Below are 23,175 nucleotides of genomic sequence, written 5' to 3' on the forward strand. Positions count from 1 at the left end.
CCCAGAACCCCCATTTAGAAGAGGAATAGATTATGCACCTTCTCCTCTACAATGACACCTCACCACCACAATTTACGTGAAAGGACTGCTTCCTTGGCAGTGGTGTTTAGGATTCTTTCCTGTTGGCATTCGATAGAATGCCTACATTGTTACCAACATTCATGAAAGGAGTGTGTCCTCTCCCGAAGTGATGGTTCTGACTATTTACTGCTTCCCACCTTGTCCTTCTTTCCATCAGTTTTTTCCAGCAAACATTTGTGCAAGAGTCAGCGTAAAGTCTGCCCCATTAAACAAAGCAAGCACAAATGCTGGGACACACCTCATTTCTTCACCTGCATTTGCTTAACCCAGTCCTCGTGTTTCTGTCAATGTCTGCCCTACTCACTTGAAAAGTGTGCAGCATAGATATGTGTGATGAGGGTACAAGAGTATTCCTTCTTTCTTTCCTGGTGGCTGTCATTTGTCTGGCTGGTCATATGGGTCAGCGGAACCATGACCGGATACACACGGTGTTGCCAACGGCCTCCATATTCACTGTTCTCTCCTAGTGTTTCTGAACCAGCCCAGTGCCACTTGAGGACCCCCTCACATTATGAATTCCTCTGCCATTTCCTCATAGGACATATTCTCTTGACCCTTAAGCTTTGTAATAGTGAAAAGTGTATAAAAGAGAAGTCAACAGGAAAGCATTTGGGAAGTGTATGACTATCATTAAGAACTGCCTTGTTGCCACTGTGTGTAAAATTAACCTGAAAAATTCTGAAACGTATTACTAACAGGCCCTACTGGCCACCACTTGGTCGGATTTCCTATAGATTACAAATGAAAGTAATTTCAGCCACCAGTCTTCTTATTCAAGGAAGGCTCATGACTTCTAAGCTACAGTTTGATGCATTTTTATTTGGAAAATCCAGTAGTTACACTTTTTATTTCTCTTACAGGAAATATGGAGAGAGTATTTTTGCATTATGTTGGATTTCAAATTTTTCTAGACAATCAATTTTTTTAAACTCGTGTCTTTAAACTTTAATATTAGGTATTAAAAATTAGGTAACTAAAAATCGCATATTGAAGAATTTCCAAATTAAATATCATTAAAATGTACACTTTTTCTGTCTAAGGAATTCAGCATTATGTTTTTATAACAGTAGCATATCAGGGAAAGTACAAAGACTATATAGTTTGTGTTGTGAGATATTCAGCAAAAAACATAGAAATTTACAAAGGTTTTGAAAGAGGAAAAGTTTTAGAAAGCTAGAAAATTTCTCATCTTACATAATGTGACTCTACTCTGACCTTTTAGCTAAATTCAAGTGTGGGCACAGAACTGTTGCTACATAAAGTAAGTTGACATGGTTATAAAAATAGAAAAAGTTGGGCTATGTTAGCTCAAAGCTTCGTATTGAGTCCCCACCTTTGAAATATATCAAGTTGACAGAATAATCTGAATACTGGGCTTATATTATTTTGGCATGGAAACAAGAAACATCTATAAATTTATAATGGTCTATCTCTACTTTTAAATATTATGAAGAAAGAGTATTGCTCATATTTAAGGTTCAAAAGTTACTTTCACCAATATTATTTAGAAAGATGATTTTTTTAAAAGGAAAAGTCTTCAAAGACATAGTGGACTGAATAACTTTTGTTTTCCATGGAGCGAATGCCTGCCTGCCCCTTATTTCATTACTTTTCTTTCTCCCTGTAACTAGTCAATTTTCAAGTTCTCAACTGTGTATTTTGTTTGCGCACTTGTGATCTTTTTACATTTTTATTAATAACCACACCCCCCATGATACTTGTTACATTCTCTAGAACCACTATTTGAATATTGTACTTCAAAGGCAGAATTTTAAATTCTTGGTTGGATTTTTTTTTCTTTTACCGTTCTTTTTTGTTTCAGTCCACATTCTGGGATGTATTTTGCATCTCGTGACGACCTTTTCTCTATTTTTCTGAATTTCGTATAGATTCTGTTTGCATCCAGGAGGACTTTCTTTGCTCCTGTTCTCGTTCCTAGGCTGAAGCTTTTCTTTTCTTTCTGGGTCCCTGGGCTCAGCTGCCAGTGGTCAGAAAACTGCAGCATGTTGGAGCCGTTGGAGTTGCTTTCACAGACACGTTCTCCAGTGGAAATAGACAGAGCTGCTGTGCTCCTGTTTCTGAGATGGAGCTGGGCTGGGCTGGCCTTACCCTGTTCTTGGTGTGGGACTCTTCTCCGGGTAGTCTCTGAATTCTTTTCACTTACAAAAATATTTTTAGTATTCTCTGCTCTACTAGAAAATCTTAGATGCTTTGTGTCTACATTGTGGGAGGCTTTTTTTTCTTTGACTTTTACCATTTTATTCTCACTTATTGAATATTCGAGGGAGATCAATATTTAACATGGTTAATTAGCTTAAAATTCTAACCAACCCTAATTCAATAAATACACATTTTTTCTGGTGTTATATCTTTAAGGCTTGTTTTCCTATTGTAAAAAAATACAAAGTCATAGTTAATTTGATGACATTGAAAAATGTATAGTGATACACAGAGTAATTTTGTATCTTATGTACATTATGTCTTAGTTGGTGGAATTCTCTAAACAGTAACTTCAAGAATAATTACAGTGATGTACACTCTCCAAGTTACCAGTGTCACCGTAAGCATGCAGAACTCAGACATAAGCTCCTCCAGGAAATTATGCAAACTCAACATAAACCCTCACTTCCACTCTCCTGTTTTTACAGCTGTGACATTCTGCCGTGTGTTTACCTTAAGATGACACCTGCATCCTCTTCCATGGCCTCCTTGGGGTCTGTGAATTACACCAGGGAGCCCTCAGGCCTTGGACTTCTGTTCCACTTTTCTTAGCTCATTAGGAGTGTCTGTGTTCTGAGTGTCTGTACTTGAATAGTTTAAAGATAAGGTACCCAATGAAGTCTGGCTGCAGATCCAACCCGAGACACGAAAATGGTCATTTTGATACTGTATGCCTAGGAGCTGAGATTCCGCATTAGAGAGAATCTCATTATAAGCTTCTGTCTCCTCTCTCACATTCTTTGGGATAAATGATAATAGTGACTTGTGTTTATGTAGTGGGCTCCAGCTTCTGGGATGCACCTGTGTGTCCCATTTCACTTGACTGCCACAGCAAAGGTGAGCCCACCAGCTGGGTGAGCATTCACATGTTAGGCATAAGAAAACAGTCCCATGAATTCTAAATTTTAACTGATTTATGAAATTCTAAATTGGCTGTTTTTTCCACCTCTACTCTGTCCTTTAATAACCAGATGCTGAATATTTCAACTTCCCCTTCATATTTGAATTCACAACTAAGGATCAAAAAACCAAATTTAAGCAAATAATGCTATTTAATTCTCTCTAGTTACAAATACAATTTTGTAAACTTAATGTCTGAAAGCCAATATTTTTATTAACTAGTTATTTCATTTTCAGTTTAGCAAAAGCAAACAAACAAGAAAAAAACTCACAAATAAAGGTTTTGAGCTGGGGAATTGAAGTATTTGTTTTAAACAGAAACTTACTTTTGAGAAATCTTTCCTAATCCAACATGACCTTTCTCATTGCTAATCTCTTTATTTTCAATGTTTTTTTTTTTTTTTTCAATTCTAGTTATGTTTCGGCTTTATGACACAGATGGGAACGGCTTCCTGGACAGCTCGGTAACTTTTTCTTCAAATTTCTCTGAAAATTGCAAAATAGTTTCTTTATTCTTTTTCTGTTTTCTTTTGGAAAGAAGCAATGGATACATTTGTAGTTATCACCATTAGAAGGCACACCTCATAGAATTTACATCTGCACACACAGAGTTTTTGTCATCTGACCAGACAGGACTGTGAGCATTCTATCCAATGGTTTTGAAAACCAATGACTTTATTTCTGCATTAAGCTTAGTAAACGAGGAGAATTCTAACCTCATGAACAAAACAGGTCAGAGTTGAAACCACGACTTAGAAAAGCAAGAAAACTGCTTGTAAGATTCGCCTCTGCGGAAAAGTACTGAGTAAGCATGTAGGATCTAAACAGATTGTGAAACTGGTTTATAATTTCCCTCCCCTATAGCATGTTTACTCATAAACGCAGTGTAGTAGATTAAATGGACTTACTGCTTTGTGTGAGAAATCTTTTTTGACAAGATCTCATCTAATTTTGTGTGAAGCTTTCATTGTATAGCTTAAGCCAGAGTGAAAGGAAGACTACATCTGAATGATAACCTGAAAGGTGTAATTAAATGCTTGTTTCATTTATCATATGTGGGAATAAATGGTGGTTTTCCAGGAAGTAGAAATGAGACACCAGTGTGCACATGAGTACCGAAGTACTGCATGCTGCACTCAGTTCTAGTCTGTCTTTGCTGATAATATGTTTGGGGTCTCCAGGAAAACTCTAAGCAGTAATATAAGCATTAATGCTGGAGTTGTTTTAGGCATTTCGAAGTGTGTGGGCACATCAAATTCTGTATTGTTGTGGTGGTGGTGTTAGCGATTGAACACAGGGGAGCCCTGAATAGCACACAGGGAGGGAAACACGCACACGCTGATGAGCTGGTCGTCAGAGGGCTTTTCTGTTCACTGATAGAACTTGCTGTGGCTCAAGTAGACCTAGGTACTTACTGTATTTATTCGTGTATGTGTTTATGTGCATTGCTGCTATGGTGAACGCGTGGAGTTCAAAGGACAACTTGCAGCCTTCAGCTCTTTCTTCCACTAGTTCAGGTGGTCAAGCTTGGTGGCAGAAGCCTTAACCTGCTGAGCCATGTTGCCACACAGACTTTTCCAAGGATATTAGCCACGTTAGACATATCCTTCTATAGCACTAAGTAGAATAATTATGTGCTTGCTTCTCCGGAGGGAAAAAAAGCCCTGCAATCCTTACTTCAGGGAATGAACACCACCGTGAATTGACACCGTGACTCAGGGACTTCCTAGGTTTAAGCCTCAGAGTTCCTTTGTTCTTCTTCTGTGTATTAAGCTACACCTAGAAATACTGAAATACAGAATGAGCTTACTCATTCTTTTCTGGTGCCATTTCATGGAAAGGCATTTAGATTTCTTGTAGATGTTTAAAAATGTTTATTGTATCATTCATGTCTACACTAATGCAAATTATATTCTAATATATCTAATGCAGATTTGTTTTATGTAATGTTTCTTTTTAATTAAATTAAAATGATATGTCTCAACTAGGCTTTTAGCCATGGGTTGGCAGCTGATTTGAAAATTTAGTCAAGTGCTTTTTTTTTCCTGGATTTTGGCCATTTTAAGGGAACATATGTAGCTGATTGCTGCAAACACTTATAACTAGATGCCCAATATCAAACACTGACTTCAGAATAAATGGATTTGTTCATAATTAGTTCTTAATTTTCTTTTTTCTCTTTTTATTTAAGTTAAATTCAAGATATAACCCAAGGGTTTGTTTTCTACACAGTCCACTAACTTCAGTATTTCCTTTAATAACTATCAGCTTAAAATTTTGCCTTCTAAAATAATTTACATTGATATGTTAAAGATCTCACAGTTCACTATTTAGAAGCAAAACAGAAAGAAAACTGTTGACTTGAATGCTGACTGTATCTCACACTAATAATTAATGATTACTGATTATTTTCAACACTCTGGTGATGGGATGAATGTATTTCTTATGATAACACATATTATCTTTGTAGTAATCATGAATTTGGCTAAGTTAGGATTTCCATTTCATTTGTGAGGAAACTATCAAGATTCATAAATGATTCATCCAATTGACATGCCCATGAGATAATCTATGAAGCACAGGTTCTGTTCTTTGATCCAGAAGCTTGAATTCCTCCACAGAATTGAGCAAAGGTGGAGTGAATGAGAGGTTAGTAATTCCACTGAATTGTTAGCAGGCATTGGAGTTTTTCAGTCTCTAATAAGTTGACTTCTATTGTATTTTCTATAACAACATTTCTCACATGATATATTTGTTAGTCATATTTCTTCTTGGAGTAGGGTAGCTCTCATTCATTACTCAAGGGATCTCTTGGGTCCCCATGAGTTAATCTCTTCTTACCACATTACTATCTTTATCTCATGAACTGTGACCAAATGTGACAGGGATTCCAATAGAAAAATCTTTGATTTTATATAATTTCAAGCATCATCTTTATATAATTTTATACTTAAACAAATACCACTTTTTAAATAATATAACTTCTATATTATAAATAAACAAATATCTTATGAAAAAATTGTAATTGTTTTTCTGGCGATAGCTGGGAAAAAAACAAGCTTTAGGTATATACATTAAAAATAATTCAAATTCATTTAACCAAGCCATATGTATTCACTGGCAGTTGCTCAAAGAGCTGAGATTAGGACAGAACATGAAAATTTAAACTAAAATTTGACCTCCTCAGCAAATAAATTCTGCATATGCTTTGCCTCCAAACCTTGACCTCACAACACCTTTCTAGAGAAGCATCCTGAGAAGCGGATAGCACAGTCAGTATATCTTCTCAGTACACAAAAATAAAAATAAACCTCTCAGTCATCTGTCCATGCTTCCAACCCTCAGGACTTCCAGTCACTTCAAATATCACAGCCTGAGAAAATACACAAATACTCCTGTTTTCTGGAAAGCATGGCTAGATGAAAGCCCTGCTCGGTATTGTGGCGCCCTCTCCTGGTGAAACTAAAAGGCAGGATGGATTATAGAAATCTATAATAGCTAATAAAATTTAGATTTAGCTACTCTTTTCTATGTTGTTAAAAGGTATCTAAATAACTTCTATGTATGTATATGATTTTAGGAAATTGGTTCATATAACCATTGTACTAACTGAACAAAAATACTCTAAATCCAAGATTAACCAGGTCTTTTCTCTGTCTCCCTCACTCCCTCACATCCTCCATTCCCCCTCCCGCCTATTCCAGGAATTAGAAAATATCATCAGTCAGATGATGCACGTGGCAGAGTACCTTGAATGGGATGTCACTGAACTTAATCCGGTAGGCATATGGGTGGGTGAAGTGTTGTCTAATTTGTTCATGGGCTATTTCCTTTTTAGTGTTTTTGGAATCTGCATATATTATGATCATTCATTTTTAAATTTTGTGACTATATTATTATGTCTAACCAGAAGTTGAGTGGAGTCTGCATGGAATTATAGGGTACATATGGTGTTTTGTAGGCGGTGACCTTGGCTTTCTTCCTCCTGGTTATTGTGTTTTGAATGGTGAGGTTACATGCATGGGGGTACGTGGATGCTGCTGATGGACACTGCCGCCGAGGTCCATGCTACAGAAGAGGCTGTTGTATTTATATCGAAGGTGTACTGTGCTGCTCCTGTGCATGTTCTATGTAGTGCCTGTAATTCTTGGATGCACTCTTTTATTTATTCCTTAGGTGGGTGAACTGAGATCAAAATATGTTTAAACTGCTTGCTCAAAGCTCTACAGTTAGTTAAAAACACAGCCAGGAAATTTTTATCAACTTGTTTAAAGAAATTATGTTTAAAAATGCTTCTAAGAAAATAAAGATACCTTATTATGTATGAATTTATAAAACTCCAGCATCATTAAAATGTATTGAAACCTTCCCTTTTAGGAAATTTAATTTTATACATAAATAACATTTTGGGAGAAATTGATGGAAGACAGTTGCCCATTTTATTGTTGAAGCCCATTAAGTTTATGAAGTGTCCATGAAGAAAGCAATTCAGTTTTATTTAAAAGATCTGTATACCATATGAATCTGGAAAGCTTCTTTGTAAATCACCACTCACATTTATACAGCTACTACCATGATAAAAATAGAACACTGAGGCCGGGCATGATGGTGCATGCATTTAATCCCAGCACTCAGGAGGCAGAGGTAGGCGAATCTCTGTGAGTTCCAAGCCAGCCTGGTCTACAGAGCGAGTTCCAGGACAACCAGGGCTGTTACACAGGGAAACCCTGTCCTGAAAACCAAATAAATGAATAAATGAATAGATAGATAGATAGAAAGATAGATAGATAGATAGATAGATAGATGATAGATAGATAAAAAAGATAGGACAGTGAGACAGAAGCTCATCTGCTTTCCCTTTCTGTCTTAATCAAAGCGAGAAAAGGCCTGAGTCCTGTGAAAATGGTAATATAATTCTCCCCACAATTGAGACTTCTTCCCATTCTAATTCAACTGTATTTCAATTTCACTTGTTTTATGGTGGAAATTTGCCTGCTGTGCTCACAGCAGGTGACACTGTCGTTCACAACTGTAGTCTGTCTATGGAGTTCAAGGAATTGGTGAATTGTGTATTGAATTTATTAAAGAATTAATCTTAATATTCTACTGAAATCATTTGATTTATTAGAAGTTCTGTTGTTCCTTTTGATCAGAAAAAAAATTGAAATACTTCTTTAACTTTCTGTGACAAGTGTTCAACTATCAGTGAAGTCTGCTTATTCTTGTGGGAGCGAGTGAAGGAGGGGATCTGTTTTCTGTCAGTTTTCAGAGCAGAAGTGGATACAACCAACTTCCCAGCAAACATAGTTGTGGTGCCTAGTGCTGTACCAAAGTGAGTTATGGATGTTGTAAAGGAGGTAACAGTTGGTAGCTGGACAGTTGATTGAGACTGCTATCTACTGGAGATCACAAATAACAACCATGGAATTATTTCTCCTGAACAATCCTGATATGTTGGCCTTCCATCTGGAAGGTCCAAATAGTGGAGTTAGGGAAACAACCTTACTTTGAACACATGTTGGCTATCATAGCTCACCACCTCATCTTGCCTACAGCCTCAACAGCTCTTATCCTTTAACATTCATAAGCCCTTTTTAGGTCTGTACAAACAGAGCAAAGTGACATGAGGTTTGTAGAAACTAACAGGAAGACCAACATGTCCTTAAAAAGAACTTTTGTTGAGTGATTCTAGGCTCTACCATTGGGTTTACTAAGCATACATTACTAAAGTATGAGGCAGAGGACAGTGGTGCATGGTTTCAGTCCCATCGTCCTGGTACTAAAGAAGGTGAGTCATTGAGCCAACTTGAGCTAATTACAGGGACCCTGTCTCACAAAGCCAAAAAACAGGCATAGGGTTTATGAGAGAACTCTCACTGTGCCTTGTTCTTTTCTGGTTCTTTGCTTTGGTAGGATTTCATAATTTAGTCTAGTGTTGCTCAAACTCGCCATCTTCCTGGCCCCAGGTCCTGATGCTGGCATCTCAGGTTTGTGCCATCACAACAAATTCAATTCTCCTAATTGATCATCTCTACTCATCTGCTGATGTACCCCCCAAGAAGCATAGTGTTTTAATCAGATATTATGCCATTTTATCAAATTCTAAGTCTTTGGTCTTTTCTTTTGAAGATAATGAAATAATGATGGTGGTGTGCCCTGCTCCCCAAAGTCTTCTTCTTCATCCAGTAGATCTGGAAAAAAATCTGACAAAAGACACCAAGCAACCAAGCAGAATGCTAGGAAAATACTGCTTACACTTCCAATTCAAGGGTCACATTCATAGCATCTTTTTACATCTTTGTTCTTAAGGTGTTTGTATGTATTTTTCCAAACTTCTTAAAATGTCCATGTTGTATAAAAGCAATGTATTCCTTGCTCTTCCATTTTTTTTTTTTTTTTACTGTATTTACCTTCCATGATTTTTCCAGATTGGAAGCTTGTTGCCATTCACAGCAACCAAGGATAACATAATTGGAACTTTTGTGTAATTTATAATAATAATCACTCAAACACTAAAACACTACATGGAACTTTCTGTATATGCCAGCGATCTTTAACTTATAATACATTGTCTCATTATATCTTCACAACATTTAAAATAAGCATCCACATTATCACCACACTATAAAGAGGCAACTGTATCACAACTGCATATTGTTGGATATCACTTGCAAGCCATCTTCAAAGAAGTCTAATCAAATGTGATCAAGTCGTTAAGTTTGGGCTCTGTTAAATTGTTATGGGCAATTAAGAACAACTTAATTCCCTCACCCATTACTACTTAACAAAGAATTATTTGAGCTCTTTGCCATGATGTTAATTTGCCCAGACACTTTCTGGCATATATATGAACTTAAAAAATGATCTTGAGGAAGTAATTAGAGACTACTTTTATCCTTACATTATAAGTACCTTTTAATTTTCACTGTGCTGCTGTTCCTTGGAAAAATAGTTTAAAAGTTGAGCACCTGTTGCTAAAATTTGGTCATCATAGAAAAGCTTGGTTCTAGAAATCATAACAAAGTCAACTATCTTCCCAATAACAGGATTAACATATTTATTTACAGACATTTTTCCCTACACTCACTCAGTTTCTAGTCACAATATAGTATAACCAGTTGGAGGCAATGGTCTGTTAAACTATAAGGATTTAAAAAATCAATTCTTTGCATATTTTTTCTCATCTCCTTTTTCCAGATCCTCCATGAAATGATGGAAGAAATTGACTATGACCGCGATGGCACTGTGTCTCTGGAGGAGTGGATTCAAGGAGGAATGACCACTATCCCACTTCTTGTCCTCCTGGGTTTGGAAAATGTAAGCCTTTGCACTGAGGAGGGTGTGTAGCTAGGTCTGTGAGATGCTCTTTGGCAACATTTGATGATCACTTGTCTGGGCCATTTTTCTACCATTGAGCGTATAGTAAGTTTCTCAACTTCTAATAATTCCACCATGTGATTTTGTGAAACACAAAGCCATATAAAATGTGTTGCACATGTGTATGTAGGAAATATAAATGGGATTAGGGCTTAGGAGTATCTGTAGATGTAGGAATACATAAATGGGCTTCAGGAGATTGGCATTTGACTAATTTCCACCTTGGTCTGGTTTACTGCAGTAAAGTCCAGCCGTCAGGTGATTTAGATTAGGACCTTCCAAAAGTACCCCTTACCCAGAAACTAACGTCATAATTTCAAAGCTAAAATTTGGCTATTTTAAGTGAAAGTGATCATGTAGGAGGAGGGGAGGTGTGGGATGTGTGTGGGGGTGTGGTTGCCAGGGGCTGGTGCGGTGGCACAGTGGGACAGCACCTGCCTAGCACACCTTAGGCCCCGAGTTCCAACCCGAGCTCCACAAGAAAACCAAAAAGCAATTGCTAGCTTGAGGTGAGGGAAGAAAAAAGAATTGACAAGATATTTTTATTTGGAAGTAATTGTTTATCAATTTTTAATGGTATTTTATATAAATACTTTGTAAAATTATAAAAACATTGTATTATTCAACTATAGATCTATAAAAATTTAAATTTTTAGATAGAGTATTTTTAAAGAAATAGGATACTTTATTTTAATGTGACAGTAACTGGATGACAATCTTTTGATTTTAATATCATAGCAGTTAGATATATGTAGTTTATAACTGTATTTTAATATTAATTCTTTATGGTTTTGGTGCAGAAAGATTATTGGAATTTAACAGAAATCAATGGGGGGGGGTACTTAGTCATCGGGACTGTGTTCCCAACGATAGCCACTAGATGGCAGGGCGACATTGCTTAATACGAAGAGAGCAATTTATGGGATTGGACATTTTTTTTCTCTGTGAAGAACCATTCTAAAAGAGAAATTTCACTTCTGTTAGTTTTTTTTTTAATAAACGTATAATGCAACCATTTTAAATCAATTTTAATTAAATGATAACCCCTGTAAAACGTAATCACCATAAACTACATGGACTAGTGGGATAAGCAGTAAAGACAACTTAGTGATGAGAGACAGCCACTGTTTTTCGGAACTAAAACTTAACTTCCTTGCTGCGGGCAGGTACTGTGTTCTCTCTCACAGAGATTCATGGATTCATGGTACTCTGTGTCCCCTCCACTTCCACCCTGCTCTTTGGCTATTAAATTGAGAATGTGGGTGCTTCATCTTGAACTTGGCCATTCATGTAAAGGCTGCTTTGTTAAACTGTCCTGTGTGTTCGTGCATACTGTCCGTTATGACCTTGGGGAGTAGATTCTAATTGGCCACGTGCTGAACATCAAGTATATTGGAAAGCGGCTGCAGTGTGCTAGCCACACTGCCCGGACAAGACTGGCATCCTGGGAGAGCGCGACTCTCATGCGAAGCACGGCGGCACTTGATGACTTCATTGTACTTTATCATTTCTCAGCACACTTCCAGGAGCTTCCCCATTTTCAAGAGTGTCTGCTTTCCGTCCCAAACCAGAAACATCATTACTCGGGACCTGATACTCACTAAATTACTGGAGAGTGGCTGCCATTTCTTTTCCTGCCCAAGAGTTTCTACAAACTTCACAAAGTTCAAAATCAACTAACCAGAAACAAAGTATTGCAGTCTCACACCTGTGAGGGGACATTCAGAGCTTTGTGAGTTCGAGAACCAAAAAATATTTATACCTGAGAGTTAGGTCCTCCCTTTTCAGGATTCACATCACTGAATAATGTTTTGGGGGTTTTTGTTTCTTTGTTTTGTTTTTGTTTTCTGGGTAGCACTTTTTCTTAAATTTTAAGTAACTCAGTTTTATTAACAAACAAACAAACAAAACCAAACCCTGAAACTCATGCCTTCTAAGGCCATTGTTATACAAGGCTGCTTGAAACAGTTAATATGTTTCATCTTTGCTTTTTTTTTTTTTTTTTTTTTACCTCAAAACTAGGAGAACAAAGTTCTCTTCATTACATCACTGTGCTATTTCAGAATAGCATCCTTGGGACATCTTGAGAGAAGTCTAAATTCTCTCTGTAGGTCTTAAGGCTTTGAGCAAGATAGAAGAGCTTGCACGGGATGCAAGAACACTGAGCGCTGACCTGAGGAGTCTACCTGACCTCAGATGTGGCTCTGACACACTGAGAACCAACCATGAGCAGCTGATGGCATTGATTCCCAGCAAGCATGTTCTCCCTGTCCACTTTCCTGACAGCCCCACAAGCGCTGTGTGTGGCTTTATTTCCCCAAGCCCCAGAAGCTGATTTAACACCAACACACTTTATGAGTCATCCAGAGGTACAAGAGATGCCCACAGTTGAAGGAAGCTCTCAAGTTTCTGACAGGACCAAGGCTAACATGTTTTAAATTGTCACTGAACAAACATGGTACTTTTTGTTAACAGTCACTGTGTAGCTAGAGTTTTCCTGCCTGGCCCACAGTCAGGACAAATCTCTGACACCCGCCAGTCCCACAGCCATTCAGACCCGACCAAGTAAACACAGAGACTTATATTGCTTACAAACTGTATGGCCGTGGCAGGCTTCTTGTTAACTGTTCTTACAGCTTAAATTAATCCATTTCTATTAATCTATACCTTGCCACGTGGCTTGTGGCTTACCGGTACTTTACATCTTCCTTGTCCTGATGGCAGCTGGCAGTGTCTCCCCCACCCAGCTTCCTGTTCTCTCAATTCTCCTCTCTGTTAGTCCCGCCTATACTTACTTCCTGCCTGGCCACTGCCAATCAGTGATTTATTCATTGACCAATCAGCAACACATTTGACATACAGACCATCCCACAGCATTACTGCTTCTTCAGAGAGTGGAAACTGACCGTAAAGAATGTTAAATACATTAGGTCCCAAGGCTGCAAGTCTTTATCTAAAATCCTATCCATGCTGTGATAGGATAAAAGCAATCACAGTTCTTGTATCAATAATTGAACAAAGCTGTGGTTCAATAAAACTTTATTTACAAAAGCAAGTTACTAGGCAGATTTGACCAGTGCCATGGTTTGTCAGATTCTGATCTGTTCTGTCACTGTCTTGTTTGTTTGCTTGTTTTGTTTTATTTGTAAGGTCTACTCTGTAGTCCTGGTCTGGCTCAAACCTAAAAAGATCTTCCTTCCCTCTTGAGAGACAGAGAAAGGAATCTAAACCTGTGGACACTGCAACTGCAGGACACCAGCAGCTAGATATCAGAAGGAACAGGAAAAAGGTGCAGGAGCAGAGATACCTTCAGACGGACAGACAGCCTAGCTTTCCTTGACTAAGGAGGTTATCTTGTGATAGATAGTTAATCTCTCTAGAAAAATGAGAAGAAACGGTCCTGAACATGCCTGTCCTTTGCTGACACTTCAAAGTTTGAGCATTCCTTCCTTCAGATGCCAGAGATAATAATGCTTCAATTCTGAAATCTATGGTCTTAACATTATAGTAACGTATAATTTATAATTACTAACACTAAACATTTTCATTATATTCTCATAAAATATTACCACCTACCTAAACAGTTGTCTGCCTGAAATAAGAAACTTTAACTCCTCTTAAGAAATTATTTAGTTTTAGCCAGGCATGGCGGTACGGGCCTCCACAGGCCTTTAACCCCAGCACTCAGGAGGCAGAGTGAGACTGTCAGTGAGCTTGAGGCCAGCCTGCATGACGCAGAGAATCCCAGGCTAGCCAGGGCTATATAGTGACAGCCTATGCCAAAAAACAAAAATAAAAACAAAAGCAAAACCAACAAAAATAATTTATTTTATTTTAAATTTATTCTTTGGGAATTTCATACCTGTATACAACAAAAGATGATCAGATCCTGCTCCACCCTCCCCTAATTTCCACCTACATTTCCGCTCAGAGCAACCCTCAGATGCATGGGAACAGGGCCACTCATGGGAGCAAGGGTAACACGCCAGCTGCTGTAGTCCCGAAGAATGAGTCTCTCTCCTTAGTACAGTAGTTCTCAACCTGTGGGTTATGACCCCTTTGGGGTGTTGAACCCTTTCACATTGGTGACCTAAGAACATTGGAAGACACATTATGACTCATAACCATAGCAAAATTACAGTTATGAAATAGTACTACAAATAATTTTATGGTTGGTGGGGGTCACCACAACTAGAGGAACTGTATTAAAGGGTCACAGCATTAGGAAGGTTGAGAACCACTGCCTTAGTATTGGAGTTAAGGATGAGATCTCATGGCCTCCCTCATCCATGCATGGATTTTGGCTGGCTTGAGCTGTGTGGATCTTGGGCAGATAAGCACGTGTGCTGTGAGTTCATGAGTACAATAGCTATGTCAGGTCCAGACAACTGTGTTCCCAACACTCCTCCCCATCACTTCCTCTTCTTCACTGACCTATGAGCCTTTCATGTCAGGGATGAAGATGCCCCATTTGGGACTGAGCACTCACAGACACCTATTCCAACACTGACCAGTGATTGGTCTCTGTATCCACAACTGCCTGCCTCATAAAGAAGTGTCTCTGACGATGGTTTATAGCAGGCCTGGTGGACAGGTACTTAGAAGGCGGTCTCACAGCATGGCCAGTTAGCACACTAACACTAGAAGGGAGACCCTCAACTTTGTGACTGTATAAGATATAGCCACATTTAGCCTGAGCTGCATTTGGAGGGAATGCTTTCATTTCACTATGTGACTTCAAAGAAATACTGTATTTAGTTTTATATGTAATATATATGACACCTTTGATTAATAAAGTTTAAGGGCACATTTTTCTTCATTTTTTTTGCTTGAATTAACAACAAAGAAAGGATGTGTTCCCTGGTGAGATTTTTGAGTGACAAGCAGTGATATGCTTTGATTAAACTAAATCATATTTGGAAAAAAACTGATATTCCACATTTCAATTAAAAATTTTAATTTGGTGAGGAATTTTTTCCCACTCTCTATACATGGATTAATCTATTCAGAAGTTGAAAAACCAGACAAGATCCAGGAGTCTATTACAGGTTACTGAATGAAAAACTATTATCTTATTATACAGTATGATATGGCAAACACTTTGATTGGAGCCCCAAAGATGACAAGGCCCTGTTCTGACTACAGAAAGTACAGTCTGGAAATTAGCAACCAACTGTGACTGCCCAGATGTTAATACACCTCTCTGAGTTCTTTTTGCCCAGACTTAACATGGCCCAATTTTTGCCAAAGAGAACGCTTTTATTATAGTGGTATAATTTTTAGAGTTACTAGACAAAATATACACTACATCATAACGGTCGCTCTCTAACAATGGAATTAACTTGCAACAATCACTCTTCTTTGTATTCAAGGCACTTGGTGAGATGTGGGATTGGAGAGATTTGGCATGGGATGTCAGTAAAATATCTCTTTAAAGTCTTTTGAAAATAAATATCATTTAGAGCAGCCCTAATTCATCTGAACAGTGCCTATATCCTGGGAAGTGCTGAGGAAAAATACTAAAACTTTCAAAAACTATAGAATAAACAGGCAAATAACCTCAAAACCAAAGGGCATTTCTTTTTTAATTGTTTTGCACATGTTTGACTTTTAGAGAATTGAAGGTTGGGCAAGTCTACCGAGAGCTCTTCCTTACTCTGAACTTGGCCAGGAATCACTGAACAGTCTTCCCTGTCACAGGCACAGAACAGTGCCACATCTGGTATAGAAATGAGGGAGGAAAAGCAATGTTTTATGAAATAAAGTACAGTGCACCTAGAAAGATTCTTCTTGAGTCTTCAGGCTGAAACATTTGGATGTTCTACAGTTCAACCCTATGATGGTGATTATATTTGCTGTTTATATAACACCAGTCCTCAAGGAGCTAAATTAACTTCACAGGTATTATATAATGAAAACTCACACTATGGCCTGAGAAAGGAAAGAGTGTGCTTTCATTTTGTTAGACAGAGAAGTAGAACAGTGAGACACGACAGTGTTTCCTAGTAGGCCAGTATTCAGGCCTTTAGGATTCTGTGCTCTTCCTTAAAAAAAATGTGAATTCCTTCTTGATAATAAATATTTATTTCCTATGAAACATTAATAAGAATGCATTCTGATGATAGAATGAAACTGAGTCTCTCTCCTCTATCAAGTTTACAATCTAAATAAGACAAGATAAGACATGAAAATCCAGGGAGTCAGGGTGCAATTTGCACTAGTGAGAAGGAGTTGGCTCTTGGTTTCCATTTCTCCTCTGAAAGAAGGCACATACATATTTCATCTCTGGCATATTTGGGCAGTGCATCAGGCTAAGAGCTATAAAGCTTTTTAATTTTTTTCTTTCTTTTTTTTTTTTTTTTTTGGTAAAGCATTTTATGCCTGGGTAATAGATTTGCACATCACTTGCAGCCTGTAACATGGCTAAGTATTCTGATTGACAGAACACCCACGTTCAGACTTGTTTGTTTTTTGATAAGGAAAATGCCAGCTAACTTCGTCCATATGTGCTCTCCAACAGGATGAGGCTTATTCACATGGAATGGACAATCACTTAAAATGGAATGACAGGGAGTACAGAAACAGCAAACATGGGAAAATTAGAACGTTTTCCGTTCTCCTTTTACTTGAAAACGTCTTAAAGCAATGCACTGCTACTTTAAAGATTATCAAAAATAAACAGTCTCATGATAATACTTTTATATCAAGATGTTTAATTCTTTTATTATGATAGAAATAAAAAATATAGATTACAAAATATTGCAAAGCTAAAAATTTGCTATCCTACTTAGATTGTAGATCTACTAAAATTACGATGATATATCCAAACCAGTACTGGACTCAGAAATTACTTTGAAGCTTATTGTTTTAAATTATGGAGGAAAATATTTAAAATTCTGTCTCCTGATGTGGTCTCTATGATAATCATTGGCATCTTCTCACAGCTGTTTTAGTTGAGAGTTTCTCAGTCCCTTATCCGAAAGACAAATTTGAATATTGCTAAGACATTGAAAAGGGATCAATCAGCTCTCTCCATTTCCCGAGTACCAGAGAACATGAGACTCCCTGGGCCAGAGACTTTATTACTCACAGCAAAGCAAGCAATAGGCATTTCCCAGCTCAGCTGGCTTGCCTTTCTCCCTTAGTGTGAGGAGACTGAGGAATGTAAACCAAGTAGATGCAGCACTCAACTCCGAGCGTGGTCACCAAGTCTCCATGTAGGATAGAAGCCTGTTTGGCCCATCTTCATTAGCAAGGACATCTCTCTCCTCTGGAGAGAGATGCTCCTCTGTTGTACACGGTATTTAGTAATCACTTGTGTTTCAAATGTCTTCTTGGGATAAAAACATGGCAGTACTTCTGCCTTCAAAACTTGCAGAAATTCAAGGGGCCCATTGACAAGTACCTCCCAGGAAGCATTTTCATTAATGTTTCATCTTAGGATGCAAATTTGACATTTCTAATTCTAATGTGAGAATTAGTTACTGTGGATTTATGGATATTATAAACCAGTGTCCTAGCTCTCACTGTGGTAAGAGAAAGTAGTTAGAAACATTATTGTTAATATTTTATTATTAATAAAAAAGATGACCTGTGCTGGTGTTTTCCTTCTATAGTTCCCAAATACATAATACATACTCAGACATTAGTTGATAAACACACTGAAAGAAGTATTTATTCTTGCTAACTTGAAAAATTGTGAATTATGTCAGTGTTGATAGAATATCTATCAATAATTTCAAAATTCAGTTTCACACAAATTGGTGAATGAGATACAAAGGGTTTGTAATAATATATAAAATGATGATAACAAATGATGGCAACATGATAACTTCATGTAATGCTTTTGGCCCTTTTATAGGGATTTAAACATAGAGTAGCATCCTATAAATTTGTGTTATTTTAATCCTGAGCAATACAGATGTAATTAATGCCATTAGTTATTAAAATATTGTGTAGATTTACTTAGCATAGTAAACAATAAAGCACTTTTTTTTTTTTTACTAAAATTGTAAGTTAGTGTAAACCCAGGGTTTTATTGTGACATGTAGCTACAGTGATTGTTATAAACATGGTAAGTTTTTATACTCTTACCATCTTTAATTAAGGATAAAATCACTGTTCTTACAAGACAGATAAAGACATGATCATATAATTATGCCTTTGTCCTCTTCACCAAAATTAGTCTTTAATACAGCACATATTCTTGAAGATTCTGTTAGGGATCTGCGGGTGACATCCTGGGATGACCATGTCTGACTTGGAAGCATTTCTTCTGCCATTACATCCCGTTTTGCTGCCTTACAAAATCTAACTTCATTCTGAATTCTCTTTTTCCCAACACAAAGCCAGAATTAACAATTTTCACAAGTTTCCACTTCTCACACCTGCACATAGGTCTTTTCTCTCTCTTTAGTCGCTTATTTGTGGAATTGTGAGCTAACCATGAGCTACTCAAAGGCGAAGCTTGCGTGCCCTGTGTCCGGGGAGAGCTCTGTTTGGCAGGTCATTGTGGTGGGGGCAGGGAATGCTGTTGAGCTGTTGACATTAGACAAGATCCCATGGGTTGCTACAGCATCTCAGAATCGTTGGCAGTATCTCATCGGGCTAGAGCACACGTGTCTCTGTGGCGATCTTGTAATGCAGGGAGTCAGAGATGAGGGAACAGATTGTCTTGAGACACTTGGGTCCAGCCTGAGCTTTATTGGCACTTACAGATTCTACTGTTTATTTCACTAAGTGCAATCTGTTTCTCTCACGTCCTCTGCAGAATGTGAAGGATGACGGACAGCATGTGTGGCGACTCAAGCACTTTAACAAACCGGCCTACTGCAATCTCTGCCTGAACATGCTGATTGGCGTGGGGAAGCAGGGCCTCTGCTGCTCCTGTGAGTACACTGGCTCTGCTTGATGTCATCACCTTGCTGAGGGAAAACTGAGCTCATGCAATCATCCTGTTTGTGTGACATACCCCAGGCCATGGTGCTTATAACCTATTATTTCCCTGTAGCTGCTCAATGCTCAGGTCTCCGGCATACTTCCTATCAAGAGGAATCAATGATACTAGGCAATTCCTTAGATACTTCTTTTTACTGTAGTTTAATTTTCATGTATTCGTGTTTCTCATCTTTCCTTGTAATATTTACACATCTTCCACTGGTTTCTCATATTTAGCTCTTATTTATATTTTATATTCATCCCGTAAGTTAACTACTTTTTTGTAATTAGCTTTTCAAGGTGAGACGATTCCTTCAAATCTTAAAATAATAAAAAAAGCCTGAGATCAATTGAATAAAAATAGATTTTGTTCATTCAAATGATCAAAAAGTTAAAGCTCCAGGCCTTTCACCTTTCACTGAATGAGTGTGTGTGTGTGTGTGTGTGTGTGTGTGTGTGTGTGTGTGTGTGTGTATGTGTGTGTGTGTGTGTACGTGTGTGTGTGTGTGTGTGTGTGTGTGTGTGTGTGTGTGTGTGTTCCCATGTGTGATTGTGTGTTCATGTGGAGGTCCAAGGTTGATTTCCTTTGTTTCTCACACCTTACATATTGACTTAGCTTCTCCTACTGACCCACATCTCAACTAGTCCAGCAAGCCATCTTACTCCTGGGAGACTCTGTCTCTACTACCTGTGCTAGCATCACAGATGGTCATTTTTTTTTAATGAGTTCTTAGGGGCTGAACTCTAGTCTTTGTGTGACAAGTCCTTTACCTGTTAATCTCTTTAATTTCCCCAATCCCTCTGACACATTATTTTTATATAAAGGAAAATCTTCATATGGCTTCTATAGCCATAGAAATATAAGGCATTATAAGTTGTGTTCATTTTAATAACTTCAGTCTCCTTTTCTTACAAGATTTATTTTATTCCAATAAATCCACACTACCAGTTAGAGATTCATTAAGAGGGTAGGTGTGTACATGTGTGTTACTTAATTTATAAAATCATCTAGTATCTATTTAATTTATAGCATTGTTACCTAAAAATAAAGTTGATATTCCCTGAGGCATAGATGAAGTTCTCCATTGATCCAATAGTTCGGCCATATCGTTTTCTGCATTACAGTATGCTTTGGAATTTTATTTCTCTGGATGTATTATTTGACATTAAAAACTACACTTAATGTCATATGTGTATTTAATTTCTAAAGCCTTAGGATCTTTTACAGTTTCATAATATACTTGTCATTTATCACATAAGAGGAATATTTCTGATGGCCACTTTGGAAGATTCAGATATACTAGAACATTCTCCATGTCCAAAACCAAGCAACCAACCAAACAAAAAAAACTGTTTCAGAACTTCTATAGCTTTTTAAGAGAGTGAACAATTTTAGGGTAGATTTAATTGATTGAACAAGACAACTTTCAAAGAAGGGGTGTGGTGTAACAGAAAAGAACAGATTTTTACCATTTATAAAATGGTCATCAGTATGTGTTCCTCCTGGCTCTTGCCTAAGGAACTCACAGACAGGATGCTTTTGAGTTTTATTAGAGAATGCTATAAGCTTTATATGCATTTCATTCATAATTCAAGAGTAGATTTTTAAGGTGCTAATCTGTTTACTTATACAAATCTCTACATATTCATGAACTCTGAGGTGTTAGTTTGGGGTCAGCCTTCAGCTTGGAGAACACCTGCAAGTGCCCCTACTAATATTTGGATGGAAACCATGAGATGTGGAGATGCACCCCCAATGTGCATGATATTGTTTTATGGCACAGATTATACATACATTTGCTGGCATTTATGTATGTATATGTGTTTTCATATAAATACTAAGTCTTTCTTACTAGCACCATGGGTTACCTAGTGAAGGTAGTTGTTTTGGAGAAATATTATCATGATGAGAAATGAAAGATGAACTTCCCTGAAGGCCTAGCATGGATGATGAAATCTGTTTTCTAGAAATAGACAAATCTGCCCTTTAGCGTTTAGATAAGTCAATACAGAAAGCAGTCTGAAGCCATAGGCATTTGCTCCGGAGCCTGCCAGCTGCTCTCATGCCTACACTTTGTGAAATATAGACCTCTTCCTTCTAGCAAATGACACCAAGCCATTTGGCAGCCATCAATTTGTCTTTAATATTTTTGTCATCTGGGAATTATTGTGAAAAATTTGAGCAAGGACTGATTTAATTAAGCATTTCCTGCTATGCCATGATAGAGGAGCCTTGGTTTCTCATATGCATACTATTTCCTGTACTAATTGGCCTTTTGTATTCCATGATAAAAACAGCCGACTTGGACTTTTTTCCTTGATGTGGCTGATTGGATTGATTAGGGAACTGTGGATGTGAAATGAGGTTCTGTTAATGTCATTCTCCCCTCATAAAATTTCAATCAGGACCAGGGTCAGCTCTGAATCTGTGTACCTGTTTCCTTCCAGTCTGCAAGTACACAGTCCATGAGCGCTGTGTGGCCAGAGCCCCTCCGTCCTGCATCAAGACCTACGTGAAGTCTAAGAAGAACACGGATGTAAGTTTGGCAGCACAGGCTTTCTACTCATGTTTCCCGGGCACCTCCTCTTACCACCTTGTTCTTCTCTGTTCCAGGTCATGCACCATTATTGGGTTGAAGGCAACTGCCCAACCAAGTGTGATAAGTGCCACAAGACAGTGAAATGTTACCAGGGCCTGACGGGGCTGCACTGCGTTTGGTGTCAGACCACAGTGAGTAACACATGAGAGCACTGCCCTGGAAGGGCTTCCTACTTAGAATAAATCAACTCAAATCTTAGGGGCTTCTTATGTCATCTACCTGAGATCAGATTTGTCCTCATAGAAGCCAGGATTGTCAGACTGATCTTAGAGCTGACACCTTTATATGGTTCTTCACATAAGGTCCCACAGAGCTCTAGAAGGTCCCAAGAAAGCAATCCGAAACCACAGATGAGAAGCTGGCCAACAGAAGGGGCTCATTTCCATTGGGGCACCATTGCTTCTTGGGACATCCAACCATTCTCCCAAGCGTGTTGCTTTCTTCCAGGTACATTGTGAAGTGGAACACAAGAGGTTTTGAAGTAGTAATCATTAAGGTCCTTCATGAGAAGCTCTGGGGCATTACCATGCTGACTGTCAAAGTGCTGCATATAACTTTGGAATAATAACAGTTATCAGATGGTCCCACGGTATCTGTTTAATTTCTGAAACATAACGCAAACAAACATTGCTTCTTCTTGAATGTTTATTAGCCTGGAGGAGTGTTGTGCTATCCTTGCTTTTTGTTTCTCACAGAGTAGCATGTTGGTCCTTCCATTCTTAACAATCTTCCATTTGTCAGAAGAAACAGCAGAGGGCACTGTGTTAGTTATGCAGATCGGTCTTTTGGTAGAGCTAAAAGGTTCTGCCCAAAGCTACATGTTAAACAGGCTTCTTAAGCGCACACACAACACACAGAATAATGAGAAACACAAGTTGACTTATGCTTCAAAATGGAATTGAGTATTTAAAAAAATTGAACACACTGTCTCTGCTCATTTTCAGCTGTCTTTGAGTAATTTCAGAATTTTAATTTTCAGCAAGAGTAAGGATACTTTTATTAATTTATTGATTTTGTAGCTAGCTGACAGAATATTTAGTTTTATTCATAGCTTTCTTTG

The 23,175-nt window shown here is 37.9% G+C and overlaps 1 protein-coding gene across 7 annotated transcripts in view; it reads left to right on the forward strand.

The window, feature by feature from the left end:
- Positions 1-23,175, forward strand: part of Dgkb (diacylglycerol kinase beta) — a 713,645-nt gene that overhangs the window by 208,890 nt on the left and 481,580 nt on the right. For all 7 annotated transcript variants that reach the window (XM_052738362.1, XM_052738366.1, XM_052738363.1 and 4 more), the window contains 6 exons: positions 3,616-3,665; positions 6,906-6,980; positions 10,399-10,518; positions 19,349-19,466; positions 21,964-22,052; positions 22,130-22,246. In XM_052738362.1, the coding sequence (XP_052594322.1) occupies positions 3,616-3,665; positions 6,906-6,980; positions 10,399-10,518; positions 19,349-19,466; positions 21,964-22,052; positions 22,130-22,246 (569 nt within the window). The remainder of the gene's footprint in view (positions 1-3,615; positions 3,666-6,905; positions 6,981-10,398; positions 10,519-19,348; positions 19,467-21,963; positions 22,053-22,129; positions 22,247-23,175) is intronic.

The sequence above is a fragment of the Peromyscus californicus genome, unplaced genomic scaffold, assembly GCF_007827085.1.
Source record: "Peromyscus californicus insignis strain IS unplaced genomic scaffold, ASM782708v3 Scaffold_15__1_contigs__length_86483966, whole genome shotgun sequence".
NCBI lineage: Eukaryota > Metazoa > Chordata > Mammalia > Rodentia > Cricetidae > Peromyscus > Peromyscus californicus.